Source organism: Sorex araneus, chromosome 1 (assembly GCF_027595985.1).
Source record: "Sorex araneus isolate mSorAra2 chromosome 1, mSorAra2.pri, whole genome shotgun sequence".
In the NCBI taxonomy this organism is placed as follows: Eukaryota; Metazoa; Chordata; class Mammalia; order Eulipotyphla; family Soricidae; genus Sorex; species Sorex araneus.
Window position 1 is genome coordinate 12,746,504 of NC_073302.1, and position 14,722 is coordinate 12,761,225.

At 38.2% G+C, this 14,722-nt stretch overlaps 1 protein-coding gene across 1 annotated transcript in view; it reads left to right on the top strand.

The window, feature by feature from the left end:
• The window catches only part of LOC101541669 (complement C5-like), a 54,060-nt gene that overhangs the window by 21,823 nt on the left and 17,515 nt on the right, over positions 1 to 14,722 (top strand). Inside the window, exons 13-17 of the mRNA XM_055132253.1 lie at positions 2,583 to 2,792; positions 2,887 to 3,036; positions 7,677 to 7,806; positions 8,751 to 8,813; positions 10,071 to 10,262. Of these exons, the coding sequence (XP_054988228.1) occupies positions 2,583 to 2,792; positions 2,887 to 3,036; positions 7,677 to 7,806; positions 8,751 to 8,813; positions 10,071 to 10,262 (745 nt within the window). The remainder of the gene's footprint in view (positions 1 to 2,582; positions 2,793 to 2,886; positions 3,037 to 7,676; positions 7,807 to 8,750; positions 8,814 to 10,070; positions 10,263 to 14,722) is intronic.

Consider the following 14,722-nt stretch of genomic DNA (forward strand, 5'->3'; position numbering starts at 1 on the left):
AGATCAACAGCATGATCTATTAAAAAATAGATCATCGTGATATGGATTTTTTTCCTAGATAAATATCTGTTTAGAAAGCAACAACTAATGCAAACAGTTCCAAGCTCTCTTTCTTTCAGTGTCTAATAACGTATTATTTACTAAGCCATTTTTTAAAAAACTAGGTAAGAACCTTATTGATTCTGAGAAAAGCAGATTTAGGCTAATGGACAGGTTTTTTTGTTTGTTTGTTTGTTTTTTATCAGGGCTAGAGGTTTAGTCATACCTAATGGTTCTCAGGGCTTACTCCTGTCTCTGTGCTCAGGCATCACTCCTGGTGAAGTATGGGGGACCATAGGGGGTGCCAGGAATTGAACTTTTGTGGGCCTCACTTGTGGAAAAATGCTGCACTATCACTCAGCCTGAGCAAATGAATACCTTGTATCTATACGTGAAACTTAATTTGCAACTAATCAATGAGTTTAATAAAACCATAATAATTTGATCACAATAAGTGTTTATGTTCATATATGTACCAATTTCAGAATATATGCCAAATGAATATTTGTTGGATAACTTTGAGTTGTCCTAGCTCCTCCTGCAGGATGCTTAAGGTCTATTGAGCTATTCCCACAACAGTGCCCTGAGGCACACCCAATTCCATCAGGCACTAATAACCCTATATTGCTTTTCTCGTTCCTGTATGTCATTTGCATGGTTTATTTGCCAATGTCCTTTTTGTATAGATACATGAAGACAGTTATGCTATGCTTTGTAACATGGGAGTTAATTGACTTCAAAATAATATTTACTCCTGGGCATCCATATTTACTTGACTTAAGCCTCAGTTGCATTTAGCTCCTTGAGCTCCAAAAGCAGGGGCCCAGTGAAGGAACTGGATGGACTAAGGGCAAGCTGTAAGCTACCCTGGCATCAAAAGGAGACAAAGCTAAGCTCCTTAAGTATAATAAGTTAAGAGCATGGTCATGGACAAATTTAGTCATGACTTCAAAAGAAGTAACTGAATAAGGACCCTGCTGGGGTTAGCAAAGACTAACCTGGCCTGGAATATATAGTGAAATGTTCCTAGGAAGAGCCAACCTTTAAGCCTACTTACTTACTCTTACTATGTTCATACAAAATGACTAGAAATATTATAAGAAGTAGATTTATGAAGGATCTCCGACTCTGGGCACATCTTTCTGATTCCACCATTTTTCCTGCACTAACATATGCCTCAGAGACCTGGGCCCTATGCAAACAGGATGAGAAACCGATTTGGGTATCCCAAAGAGGAATCGAAAGAGCTATGCTAGGCGTATCACGTCTCACTCAAGTGAGGGAAAGAATCCAGAGTTCCGACATCTGTAGACGGTCAAGAATCAGGCATGCTGTCTCATTTGCCGAGACATCAAAAATCAAATGGGCCAAACATATAATGCAATTCAAGGACGACCGCTGGACTAGAGTTGTTACCGACTGTATTCCATGGGACATCAAAAGACCGTGTGGCTGCGAGATGGTCAGACTTCTTCATCAAAACCCTGAATAAACAGTTTGAGGCACTTCCTGTCCCGGGAGCCAGCAGATATCATTGGGCTATACTAGCACGCAACAGAGTCAAATGGAGATGTTACTGGTGCCCACTCAAGCAAATCGAAGATCAACAAGAAGAGAAGTGATACAAGTGATACAAGATTTACTATGATTGTTTAAATGGATCGCTAGCTAGCTGAGGCAAGGATACAGTAATACACCCTGGGTGGAATTCCACTGTTGAGTGGATCTCCTACTAATCTGGAGTGTTGAACCCTCAGATGAGACTTTGTTCTTGAGTTAGTCACCTGAAGGACTGGCTTTACATCTCTTTGCTGTTATGATAATGTTCAACCCCACCTTTGTGTATCGCCACCTTTCATGATTTCTATATAACTATGCTGTGAGGGGTAAGAGGGGACTAGACGTTGAAGACTAGAGGAGAACGGGGACTTTGGGACTTTGGGACTCGAAGAAGGACTAGATTATGATGATGGCTGGAAGTAGAGGACTAGGAGTCTACAACATGATGAGAAAGAAGAGGTAAGAAAGAGAGGACTTTGAGTCTACGAAGAGACTAGGATGAGGGAACCATGGTGACTGGGACTCTGACCAAAACTACGACTGTGGGGGTTGGAGCAATAGCACAGTGAGTAGGGCATTTACCTTGCACACAGTCAACCTAGATTCAATTCTCAGCATCCCTTATGGTCCTCTGAGCACCGCCAGCCAGGTGTGACCCAAAAAAGCAAAAAAAAAACAAAAAACAAAAAAACCTATGACTGTGACTGTGCCTTAAGGGAGAAGGAGGAGAGAGAAATCAACTGACCACCGACCACTGGGGCCTGGGGCCTGTTTCTTCATTCCCGTTCGTTCCTATCCATCCACATTTGTCTGTGCCTTGTGTTGGCCAGGAAACGTCTCTCAGCCACCGACCGCTCAAGTCCCACGTGCACCCATGCACTTTTTTCTTTAGAAACTCACAAATATTAATTCTTTTCCTCTTCACCAACTTCTACCCAGCTTTTAGCCCCATTTGATGTTTATTGACTGCTGTGTATTTTTAGGTTTCTTCTAAAGGAAAAGTTATCCACTTTGGAACAGCGGAGAAACTCCCAGGCTCATCCTCCCAAGTTTTGAAACTTCCCCTGACTCAGCACATGGCTCCTACAGCCTGTCTCCTGGTCTATTACTTTGTCACAGGAGATCAGACGACAGAATTAGTGTCTGACTCAGTCTGCCTAAAGATTCAAGAAAAATGTGGCAATCAGCTTCAGGTAAGCCACAAAAACACCTGAATTCCTCTTCATTGTTCTAATACTAAGGCTGTTTAACCTGACACTAAAATTCTTACTTTTTCAAATATTTTAGATACGTGTGTCTCCAAATAAAGATGTATATTCACCAGGTGAACGCCTTTCTCTGACTGTTAAAACTCGGTCAGAATCATGGGTAGCATTATCATTAGCGGATGTTGCTACATATAACTCTGAAGAAAGAAGCAAAAGTTTCGTGGAAAGAGTTAAGTAAAATAACTGCTGTGATTACTGACACTTGACTTGACTCAGGGCCAAGTGACCACCAATGTTCTGTCTGACACTGCGGGCTGCCGGTAGAAGGGAGATTAAGGAAACACATAGATGCTCATTGGTATACCTGTAATTTAGAGTTAATTAGATTTAAGTTAGATTGAAGGATAATTCAGTAAGATTTAAGGATAGGAATACAAATAGCATTTATGACATCATTACTATTCAAAGTATCTTTGTGAAGACTTACATCTCTAATAGTTTTGGTTTGCTTGATTTGGGGACCATACCTGGCAAGATTCTAGAGTGTCTCCCAGTTGTCCTTAAGTGACCACGTATTGCAGGGGTTTAAATACAGGTTATCGGCATACAAATTGCACACAAATGCAATATCCACAACAAAACCTTGAGAAGAATAACAATAATAAGGATAATTAACATGGGGCTGGGTGATAGCTCAAAGGGCTCAAGTGCAAGTTTGATATGCACAAGATCTGGCTTTGATTTTCTGCTACTGCATAGTTCCTGAGCACTGCCAGGAGCAATCCCCAAGCACTGACTTGGAACAGCCTTTGTTCATCGGTTGGCTGGGTCTACATTTCAAAAATTTAAAAAAAGTTTTACACTAGTACAGTTCTTATGTCATTGATGAAGAAAACTGAATTAGGAATATTTGGTGACTTATGGTCTGAGTTAAATGAGTTGAATCCCTATAAAGCTAGAGTTAAGAAAACTTTTTTGGTCAAGTTACCCCATATATTTATCCATATATATTACATATATCCAATAGGTCTATTCTCTAATTTATTTTTTGTATTATATTATCACTTTGTGTCTATCCCGGTAAAATGCCAAATATCCATTTACTCATGGAATAAGCTAAAATATAATTACATGCACTTCAGAAACAAACCAATCACAACCAATTTCATACTGTCTTCCTATCAATAATTGATGAAAACATCTTGTTTACTAACACATTTGCTGGAAAGAGCAATAATCTTACTAACTCAGATTATTCCTTTTAAATCAATTAATTTCCTCAAGTTTAAGAGACTTGGTTACATTGGTGTTAGCTTTCATGATTTTGATGTACAAAGTTGTGCCATTACCTCCTCCAGAATGTCTAAGACCCTTTATCACTATTCCTAGATCACTTCCAGTCCACCTCATCCTTTTTTCCTTTGCCCTCACAGTTTTGTAATCTTAGCCTATTCTCATTTGATGTCTTTATTACCTTGCTTTGTTTCTTTATATACAAGAAGACTAAGGTCATCTAATATTTGTTCTTCCTCTGATTATTTTACATAACATGATACCCTCAGTTTCATCCAAGTTGCAGCAATCTGCAGGATTCTATCCTGTTCTACAGAACATTACAGTATCCAACTGTGTATTGATATCACAACTTCTTTATACATTTATGAGATATGAAATTTGATTTGTTTCCATATTCTTGCTGCTATACTAAGTGCCAAATGTAGAGGTGCATACATTTAATAATTTTTTTATTAGTGAAACACCGTGAAGAACAGTTACAGACTTACAAACTTTCATGCTTGTGTTTCGGTCATACAATGCACAGTACCCATTCATCCACCAGTGCCAATACTCCATCACCAGTGATCCCAGTATCCCTCCCAAAACCCACCCCCACCTTTGTGTCAGGGCATTCTGTTTTATTCTCTCTCTCCTTTTGGGTGTTGTGGTTTGCAATAGAGGTCTTGAGTGGCCATCATATTCGATCTATAGTCTACTTTCAGCACACATCTCCCATCCCGAGCAGGTCCTCCAAACACCCTTTACTTGGTGTTCCCTTCTCTATCTGAGCTGCCTTTTCCTCCAGCATGTGAGGCTGGCTTCCAAACCATGCAACAAGCCTCCTAGTACTTATCTCTACTAATCTTGGGTGTTAGTCTCCCATTCTGTTACTTTATATTCCACAGATAAGTGCAATATTTCTATGTCTGTCCCTCTCTTTCTGACTCATTTCACTTAGTATGATACTTTTCATGTTGATCCACTTATGAAGGTGCATACATTTTTTAAAACTTAATGTTCCTCTGCTAAGTAAATGATACTTGGATGGATCACCCAGGATGGGAGATGTGTGCTGAAAGTCTTAGACTATAGATTGAACAGGATGATAATGGGGTGTTAAAGTCTCCCACTGTATGTTGCCACCTATATATTACCTCAGGGTTACCAACGTTTGCTTTATAAACTTTGCTTTTCAAACTAAACTTCACTTGGTATATTGCTATTGATAATAGTTTAGTAATCCCTTAATCAGTATGTAATATCCATCCTTATCTTGTAATAATTTCTCTATCTTGAATGTTATTTGATCTGATATATGTATGACTGTCCTTGATTTTTTTAGCTTACTTTCATCTTGTAAGATCATTGTCCAACCATTAACTCTGATTCTGTTTATTGTGAGAGTTCCAGTGTGACTCTTTTAATCGGAAATTTGATTTTTTTTCCTGATTCAACTAACAAGTCTATGCTTTTTAATGGGAGAGTTCAACACTTAGATATTTAGAGAAATTATTGATATGAAGGAAGTATTTTGTGACAATTCCATATGAAGAATTTTGTTGTTTATACCATTGACCTTTGCTTTTTATGATGCTATTCAGTATTCCTAGCAAAGATGATTTTGATTGACAAATGACCTCGGCCATGGTTTGTCTGAGAATATTTTTTATCACTTTTTAAATATGAATTATAATCTTTCAGGTTTGGGATTCTTAGCTAGAGAGTCTTCTCATTGAATACTTTGAATACATCATTACATTTTCTTCTTGCATATAGAATTTTAGTTACAAAATCTTGTGTGAATCATGTTTCTTCCCAGGTATATGAGGCCTTGTTTCTTTTGCCATTTTAATAAGTCTATTTATAGAGCATCTTCTAAGTTCATGTATAAAATTAGATTCCTTGCTCATTCCAAGGAATGTAGATAACTACAAACTGGTTTTCTTATGGAATGAGTATACTCAGTCCATGGGACAATGATGAAAGAGCAGCAGAAACAGGGCGATGGTGGGGAGACTAGATAGCTACACACAAAATAGCTACATCTGGGACTTGCCATTTCCTCTCTCCTGCCTCTCCTGGCACAGGCCGTTCAGTAATAGTTATCAGCACTATTCAGGAATTCTCTTGATCAAAATGAGTCTCTAAGGATTTTTCTCAAATTTTTTTCTCTCTTGGGAGGTTAAAAAAAATACAAACTTTGTGTAAAAAGCGAGCCATTTCCAGAGGGAAAAAAGAAGGTGGACAGGGATTGGGTAGCAGTCATAATTTGCATTTTCTAATTTTTCTGTTGTTCAGCCACTTTGGAAATGCTTGGGGGATACTCCTGGTGGACTCAGGGGTCACAGTTAGTGGTGCTGGGGCCCCAAAATGCTGGAGCTGGAAACCAGTCCTCTCACAGAGGAATTATTCTGGTAGTAAAGGCACTGGAGTTGTGGTGATTTTTTAGCATCTTTTCATACTTTCATATCAAGTATTTTATATATTTGAGGTATTATATGGAGTAAATTTCAGTAGGAATAATTTATAAATTGATGTGGAACACTCTATGCCGGAAAAACTGTATTATGAAAAACTCTGTAAATCACAGTGTTTTAGTAAAACATTTTTTTAAGTTGTTTTTTTTTTTATTGAGTCACCATGTGGAAATTACAAAGTTTTCAGGTTTAAATCCCAGTTATACAATGGTCAAATACCCATCCCTTCACCAGTGCACATATTCCACCACCATGAATCCCAGTATAGCTCCACCCCGCACCCCCACACCCCTAACCCCCCCACGCCCCTAGCCCCCCACCCTTAGCCCCTTGCCTGTGTAACTAATAAATTTCACTTTACTTTCACTTTGATTGCATTCAATATTTCAACAAAACTCACTATTATTGTAAAACAACATTTTTTAAAAAATTTATTCTTTTATTGAATCACCATGTGGAAAGTTACAAAGCTTTCAAATTTAAGTCTCAGTTATACAATGCTCGAACACCCATCCCTTCACCAGTGCACATATTCCACCACCAAGAATCACAGTATACCTACCCCCATGCCCCCCATCTCCCCAGTCACACTCCCCACCTGTGCAACTGATAAATTTCACTTTACTTACACTTTACATTGACTACATTCAATATTTCAACAAAAACTCACTATTATTGTTTAGAGTTTCTTCCTCCAAAGTTGAACCCACTGAAAAGGAAGCATTTGATAATTTGTTTTCCATTGCTCAGAATGAAGAGATATGAGGTTGAGCGGCCACACTAGCGGCCGCACGGTTTTGGATTTCTGTATTTTAATATTTTAGTAACTAATTCCAGAGAAATTTCGGCCAGAAATTGCATCATTGCAAGCTTGTACCTCTCAGCTACTTTATATTCCACATATGAGTGCAATCTTTCTATGTCTGTCTCTTTCTCTCTGACTCATTTTAAAAATTACTTTTAAAATAAAAAATGGGAAAAGGCTTGGGAAAACTGAAAACTTAGGTTTTAGCATTTAGCAAGCAACTTACAGCTAACGTTATTTACAGTTCTGCTAATTCCCAACATTTCACTAATTATTGTTTTTTGGGGAAATTATTTCTTCTCTGAGCAGATACTTCAGTCTTCACACAAACCCGGCCAGGAGTGCGGGGCAGGTGGTGGCAGGAATAATACCGAGGTGCTCTGCTCCACGGGACTCACTGTCCTTAGCAACGTGGACACAGCCTGCTCCCAACAAGATGGTAACTCATTCCATTTGAAACTCACCGGAGAATTCTTTATCCGGGGGTGGGCTCCAAAACAATGATTACGGGGTGCAGGGACACTCCTCATAATAATGGAGTAAATTTCAGTACTGTGGCCTGGCAAAGTTGGACGACAACACAACCACATTCAGGCATGTTAGGGGACCTCCCTGGTTATACATAGTAGTTCTGGGGGAGCAGTGCGAGATGAGTTGCCAGGGTGGAACTCAGGCTTGTGAGTGTAAGGCGGCGCGCTCTCCTGAGTGCCTCAGCTGTCTCCAAGCTCTGACCTGGATACGATTTCAAAAGAATATATTGCTTTTGCTGACCCCACATACATTCTCCCTTAAAAATCTTTCTTATACCCATAGTATGATCTGGTTTTCATTAAAAATTTTATCGAAATGGGCTGTAGATATAGCATAGCAGGTAGGGCCCTTGCCTCACACACGACTGACTCAGTTAGGTTCCCAGCACCAGGTATGGGTCCCTGAACTCTGCCAAGAGTGATTTCTGAATGCAGAGCTAGGAATAATCCCTGAGCACTGCTGAATATGGTGCCAAAACAGAATCAAAAGGAAACCTTTTACTGAAGTAAGAGCTTATCTTCTTAACATTATTTTAAAATTAACCCTTATAATCAAAAACAAATATGTATGTGCCCAGAGATAGGCTGTCACACATGCCTCTCGTGCACTGGTTCCAGAGGTGAGATGGAGAATCAGGATGCACTGGTGATCCCTATTCACCCTCCCCTGGTGGCGCTCAGGGGAGTTATAAAGAGCTGAGGGTCGGACTGGAGGCCTTTTGGAGTCAAAATATGCACCCCAACCCTTTGGGCATTGTCTCTAGTCTCAGCTCTGTGACTATTTTGAGCATAGTATATAATTTAGCTGAAATATTTGTTCTAAGTATTATTCTTGCTGTCTTTCTTTTAACAGGTGGATCATTTAAGAAAGTTCTCAGGTCAAAAAGAGACTTGAAGCAGAAGATTGATAAGATAGGTATTCTAAGGTTTCATTTGTTTTTATAAGATTTTGGAAATAATCCAGCATCTGCAATATTTTTTTAGCTAATTGACATACATCAGGTTGAAAAATCTGTGGACACTGAACTTTTCCTTAGGATCAATCATCCAGGATTTTAAAAATTTATATTGTGTTGCTGTAAAGGAAATAGGTCTCCATCTTATCTATTCTCTATAGTTATAATATGGTTTTTAATTGCTTAATAGATTTTACTCTATCAAATGCATGAATTTTTTTCTTTTTGGGTCACACCTGACGATGCTCAGGGGTTACTCCTGGATCATGCACTCAGAATTACTCCTAGCGGTGCTCAGAGGACCATATGGGATGCTGGGAATTGAACCTGAGCTGGCCATGTGCAAGGCAAACACGCTACTTGCTGTGCTATTGCTCCAGCCCCAAATGCATGACTTTAAAAAAATAATTTTATAGAAGACTTATATTTGGTGAAATAATAGTAAATAATAGCTTGGAACACTTATAATGTGAGAGGCTTTTTGAAAGCCTCATAATCTGATTCATAGTTTTCTCTTAATATTTACTCTAGTGACATGTTGAAGGTACTTTATAATTGCATTTTCCATATGACAACATATAGCACAAAGAGAAATTAGTAATAATGATGATATACGACGAGTTGGCATACCCAATGCCCTAGCATGGTGAATGGTACAGGGCAAATGTAAACCCAGGTGAGACTGAGACAGAATCCATGGCACTGGGGATCTCTACCCTGTGTCCTCTGATCTCCTCTTTTCTTTGATCTATAGTTGTTTAGGACCATATAGACCATTTGAAAGATGAATCTGAAAAAACCAATTATTTCATATACCACTTAAATTTCATATGAATTATAATAATAGTAATTGGAGGAATTAGGGATACTGTGCTTTAGTAATGATGATGATCTTAGAAGTTTCTTCACCATTTCAGCAGTTACTTGCAAAACAGCATTTTGTGTCCTTTTCTGAGCAAGAGGATGAAATCTGTAGGTACTAGCAATAGAAGTTAGATCTTGGTTTAGAGGCCAAGAAGAATTTTCCAGCTTTGGAACTCTATAAAATTGAAGAACTTTCTGGGAAGGGAGTAATTTGCCTCCTCAGTGAGCTACTCCACCTGGTTCTGGTCACTGTCAGTACAAGAAGGGGAACAGGACACCGGGGAAGAAGCTGGACCAGTCCAAATCCAGGCCTCTGCATCTGTACCTGGCTGACCGTTATGTCATTGTTTCAGCATCCCAATACAAACACCCGGTGGTTCAGAAATGTTGTTATGATGGGGCCAGGGAATCTGAGGAGAGCTGCGAGGAAAGAGCTGCACGGATTAAGATTGGACCCAGTTGTTTCAAGGCTTTCTCTCATTGTTGTACCAAGGCAAATATTCAGCGGTTCGAGAGTACTCATATGTCCTTAGATACAGTACGTGGTATGTATAAAAACCCCTCTCCATTGCAGTGAGTAACATCATGTTTAAAGAGTGTGAGCTGCCTGGGAATAAATACTTCCAAATTTGCGTTAATACAGAAAAATAAGTATAGGCTACTATAACTCAGTGGGAAAATGCAGATACAGTAGCAGCAGCAATAATATTTTAGATACCACTGGACCCAGCTTAACCACTGTCTTCATGCAGTGGCTGCTGTTCATTATCCATCCTTTAAATCCTGATATGTAAAACAAAATTAGTCAAATGACTGTGATATTTATACACAGGTCATTACCCATGCATGATACTTACAATTTTCCATAAAGATATTGCCATGTTTTAAGGAATCAAAGTATCATTCCAGATCCTTTCACAAAGTACTAGTCAATAAGAGTATAAGATATAGAAGGAATTTCAATGAGGCTACATAAAAGTAATTATTCAAACATGTCATTTTAATGCAAAACATGCAAAATTGTAATATGCGCAATTTAAAACCTTTTTACTTGTAAGGTTTACTTTTCAGCATACTTTCTTTGGTTTCCTCTGAATTCTATTTACATTACTATGGAGAATAAGAAAATCAAAGCAGAGGAAAACTAAAAAATATAATGCAGGTTTAGTGTATTTTGTGTGGGTTTTTTTCTTGTTGTTGTTTTTGGTGCACACCCAGCAGTGCTAAGGGCTTACTCGTGACTTTCCATTCAGAAATTGCTCCTGGCAGTGCTTGGGTAACCATAAGGGATGCCGGGTATCTAACCTGGGTGGGCCACATGAAGGCAAATTACATACCCACTGTACTATTGTTTCAGTCCCAGTTTATTTTACACTTTTAAGAACTTATTTTTACTTTAATTTTTAATATTTTATTTGAAATGTATTCCATTTTGTTGATATAATATAATATAATATGTAGGGTTTGGGGTAAGATTGTCATTAATGTTAATTATTAATATTAAATATTAATATTAAATATCAACCCAAGAGAAAAGATTACATTTCCATTTTCTGTATCTTCTATTTATTTTAATAGTGATACATTTTTAAATATACAAATCTTTCATTCTCTGAAATTTATTTCTAGAATTATTACTAATTGTTTTTGATGAAATTGGGAATACAGAATTATTTTCTTGATTTCTCTTTTTTCTAATTTGTTTTTTCTATATAGAAATACAGCATTTTTTATATTTTATTTATTTATTTATTTTTATCGATGGGTCACCATGAGTGTGCAGTTACAGAGTTTTTTGCCTGTGTTACAGTTATACAATACTCGAGTACCCATCCCTCCACCAGTGCCCATTCTCCTCCATGGATGGCCCAGGGTCCCTACCCCCCCATTTCTGTCTCCCCACCTCCCTCACCCCCTGACAGGGAATTCCTTATTGTTCTCTCCCTCCTTTTGGGTTTTATGATTTGCAATGGAGATACTGGATGGCTATCATGTTCAATCTATACTCTGCTTTCAACCTGCCTTTCCCATCCTGAGTGGATTCTGCACTACACTTTAGTTGGTGTTCCCTTCTCTATCTGAGCTGCCCTCTCCCCCAGCATGTGAAGTCAGCTTCCAAGCTGTGGAGCAGGCCTCCTGGTACTTATTGCTACTATTCTTGGGTGTTAGTCTCCCATTCTGTTGTTTTATATTCCGCAAATTAGTGCAATCTTTTTGTGTCTGTCTCTTTCTTTCTGACTCATTTCACTTATCACAAATCTATTCATGTTGATCCACTTATATGCAAAGTTCATGACTTCATCTTTCTGACAGCTGCATAGTATTCCATTGTGTAGATGTACGAAAGTTTCTTTAACCAATCAGTTCTCAGGCATTCGGGTTTTTTCTAGATTCTGGCTATTGTAAACAGTGCTGCAGTGAACATATATGTGCAGATGTCATTTCGACTATACTTTTTCGCTTCCCTGGGATATATCCCCAGCAGTGGTATTGCTGGGTCAAATGGGAGCTCAATTTCTAATTTTTTGAGGAGTGATCATATTGTTTTCCAAAAGGGCTGAACCAGTTGGCATTCCCACCAGCAGTGCAGGAGGGTTCCTTTCTCCAAATATCCACACCAACAGCGGTTGCTTTTGTTCTTTTGGATGTGAGCCAATTTCTGTGGTGTGAGGTGGTATCTCATAGTTGTTTTGATCTGCATCTCCCTGATGATTAGTGATGAAGAGCATTTTTTTCATATGCCTTTTAGTCATTCGTATTTCTTCCTTGAGAAAGTTTCTGTTCATTTCTTTGCCCCATTTTTTGATGGGGTTGGATGTTTTCTTCTTGTAGAGTTCAATCACTGCCTTGTAAATCCTTGATATCAACCCCTTATCAGATGAGTATTGGGTAAATATCGTTTCCCATTCTGTTGATTGCCTTTGTATTCTGGTCACTGTATCGTTTGTGGTGCAGAAGGTTCTTATATAGTCCCAATTGTTTATCATTGTTTTCAATTGGTTGCTCAGCTGCATGTCATTTTTGCAGATACCGTTAGCTTCAGTATCGTGGAGGGTTTTCCCAACCTTGTCTTCTATGTATCTTATGGATTGTGGTCTGATGCTGAGGTCATTAATCCATTTTGATCTGACTTTTGTGCATGGTGTCAGATCGAGATCTAAGCCCATTCTTTTGCATGTGGTTGTCCAGTTATGCCAGCACCATTTGTTGAAGAGGCTTTGTTTGCTCCACTTCACATTTCTTGTCCTCTTATCAAAGATTAGATGATCATACATTTGGGGTTGTGTGTTGGGATATCCCACTCTGTTCCATTGGTCTGCGGCTCTGCTTTTGTTCCAGTACCATGCTGCAAAAACAACACTTTCATGCCATTTCTGGATAATCTTCACAGTCCAGGTTTTTCCACAATCAGTAACTGCCGAAGTACTCCTGTTTTCAGATTCTTCTCTCAAGAACAAAGAAGAATCACCGGCATCCATAAGTAAAATTAGAAACTTCCTCCTTCTCAAACTTCATAGATGTCCCCATAACATATGCTTGGAATATCATCCAATCTTATATAATAAACCTGTTATCTCTTAAAATAAAGCAATATCTTTTGAACCTATTTTATATACAATTATTTCAATTCTCCTTTAACAGTTCTTTTAATAGTTATTATACTTTAGATATTTTAAATCATGAACCTTTTATGTTAATCTTTAACAGTTTTCACCTTGGTTTCATGCTCTAATTTTACAACTCTTAATAAGCTCCAAAAAACACTCAAAATTTTAAGAAAATTTGGAGTAGGCCTGCCACTTCTTTATTCAATCTGACTTCAATATTTAAATACTTAACACAGACAGATATACAGAAAGACAACAAAATCACATGCATGTGCATTCATACATACCTGATCCTGATTCTGACCCTCAAGAACCAGGGAAGAAAACTGACGGACAGAGAAAGGAAGGGCAGTCCCCAAGGTAAAAATGTCCCTGTCGGCTGATTGGGATTATCCCCCATTTTTCAGTTCAGCTAGCCTGTCTCCTGCTTGTAAAATTGGATCCAAAAAGAAAAGAAGAGAAGCGCTTCTGTTTTTACAAAGCCGGCAAAAATCTATGAAAAAGAAATCCATACTGCAGTTTTTTCATTTGCTATTCATTATTCACTGAGAAGCTTTAGTCTTTTTGTAGGACACCAAAAGTGGTTTTTGCTCGCTGAAATAAAAGCAAAACCTTGTCCCCACCTTTCCACCTGACCTGGCATCCAACTCTCAGAGACTGGGTCCCTGTAAAGGACCTTACATCTCTGATTAATTTTATCTAAATCATTTTTAATTATATTAGAACTTATTTCTTCTGAACTATCCTGAATTTCCCAATGCTTTACTAGACTTGTTACATAAAAAACTCCATTCCACAATATTAGTTCCTTGTAGCAAAATTCCAGTAGGAGAATGTGAAGTACAGAACACTATCAGATTTAAACTTTCTGAAAAGTCAATTCTATCCAGCTGAGTCTTATTAACAATATCCTCAATTATTTCTAATTCCTTTTCATCTGCCAGGCTAAGTTGCCTTAGACTATTTAAAGAGGGATCATCTTCCAGTGTTTGAAACAAATTTTGTAGGGCATAGGTTGGAATACCCAAAGAAGGCCGTAGCCAATTTATATTTCCTAATAATTTTTGAAAGTCATTTAAAGCTCTTAATTTATATCTCTGAATTTGAACCTTTTGAGGTGCAATTCTACTTTCCCATATTATTTGTCCCAAAAATTCCCAAGGAACCTGACGTTGAATTTTGTCCTGTGCAATTTTTAAACCCCATGACTCTAGTTGGTAAGTTACAGCTTCATAAACCTTTTACAAATTTATATAAGATGGAGCAGTGATAAGAATATCATCCATGTAGTGAATAATTTTGAGATCAGGGTAATGTGCCCTCGTTATATCCAATGGTTGATTAGCAAAATATTGACACATTGTGGGACTATTCATCATCCCTTGAAGCAAAACAGT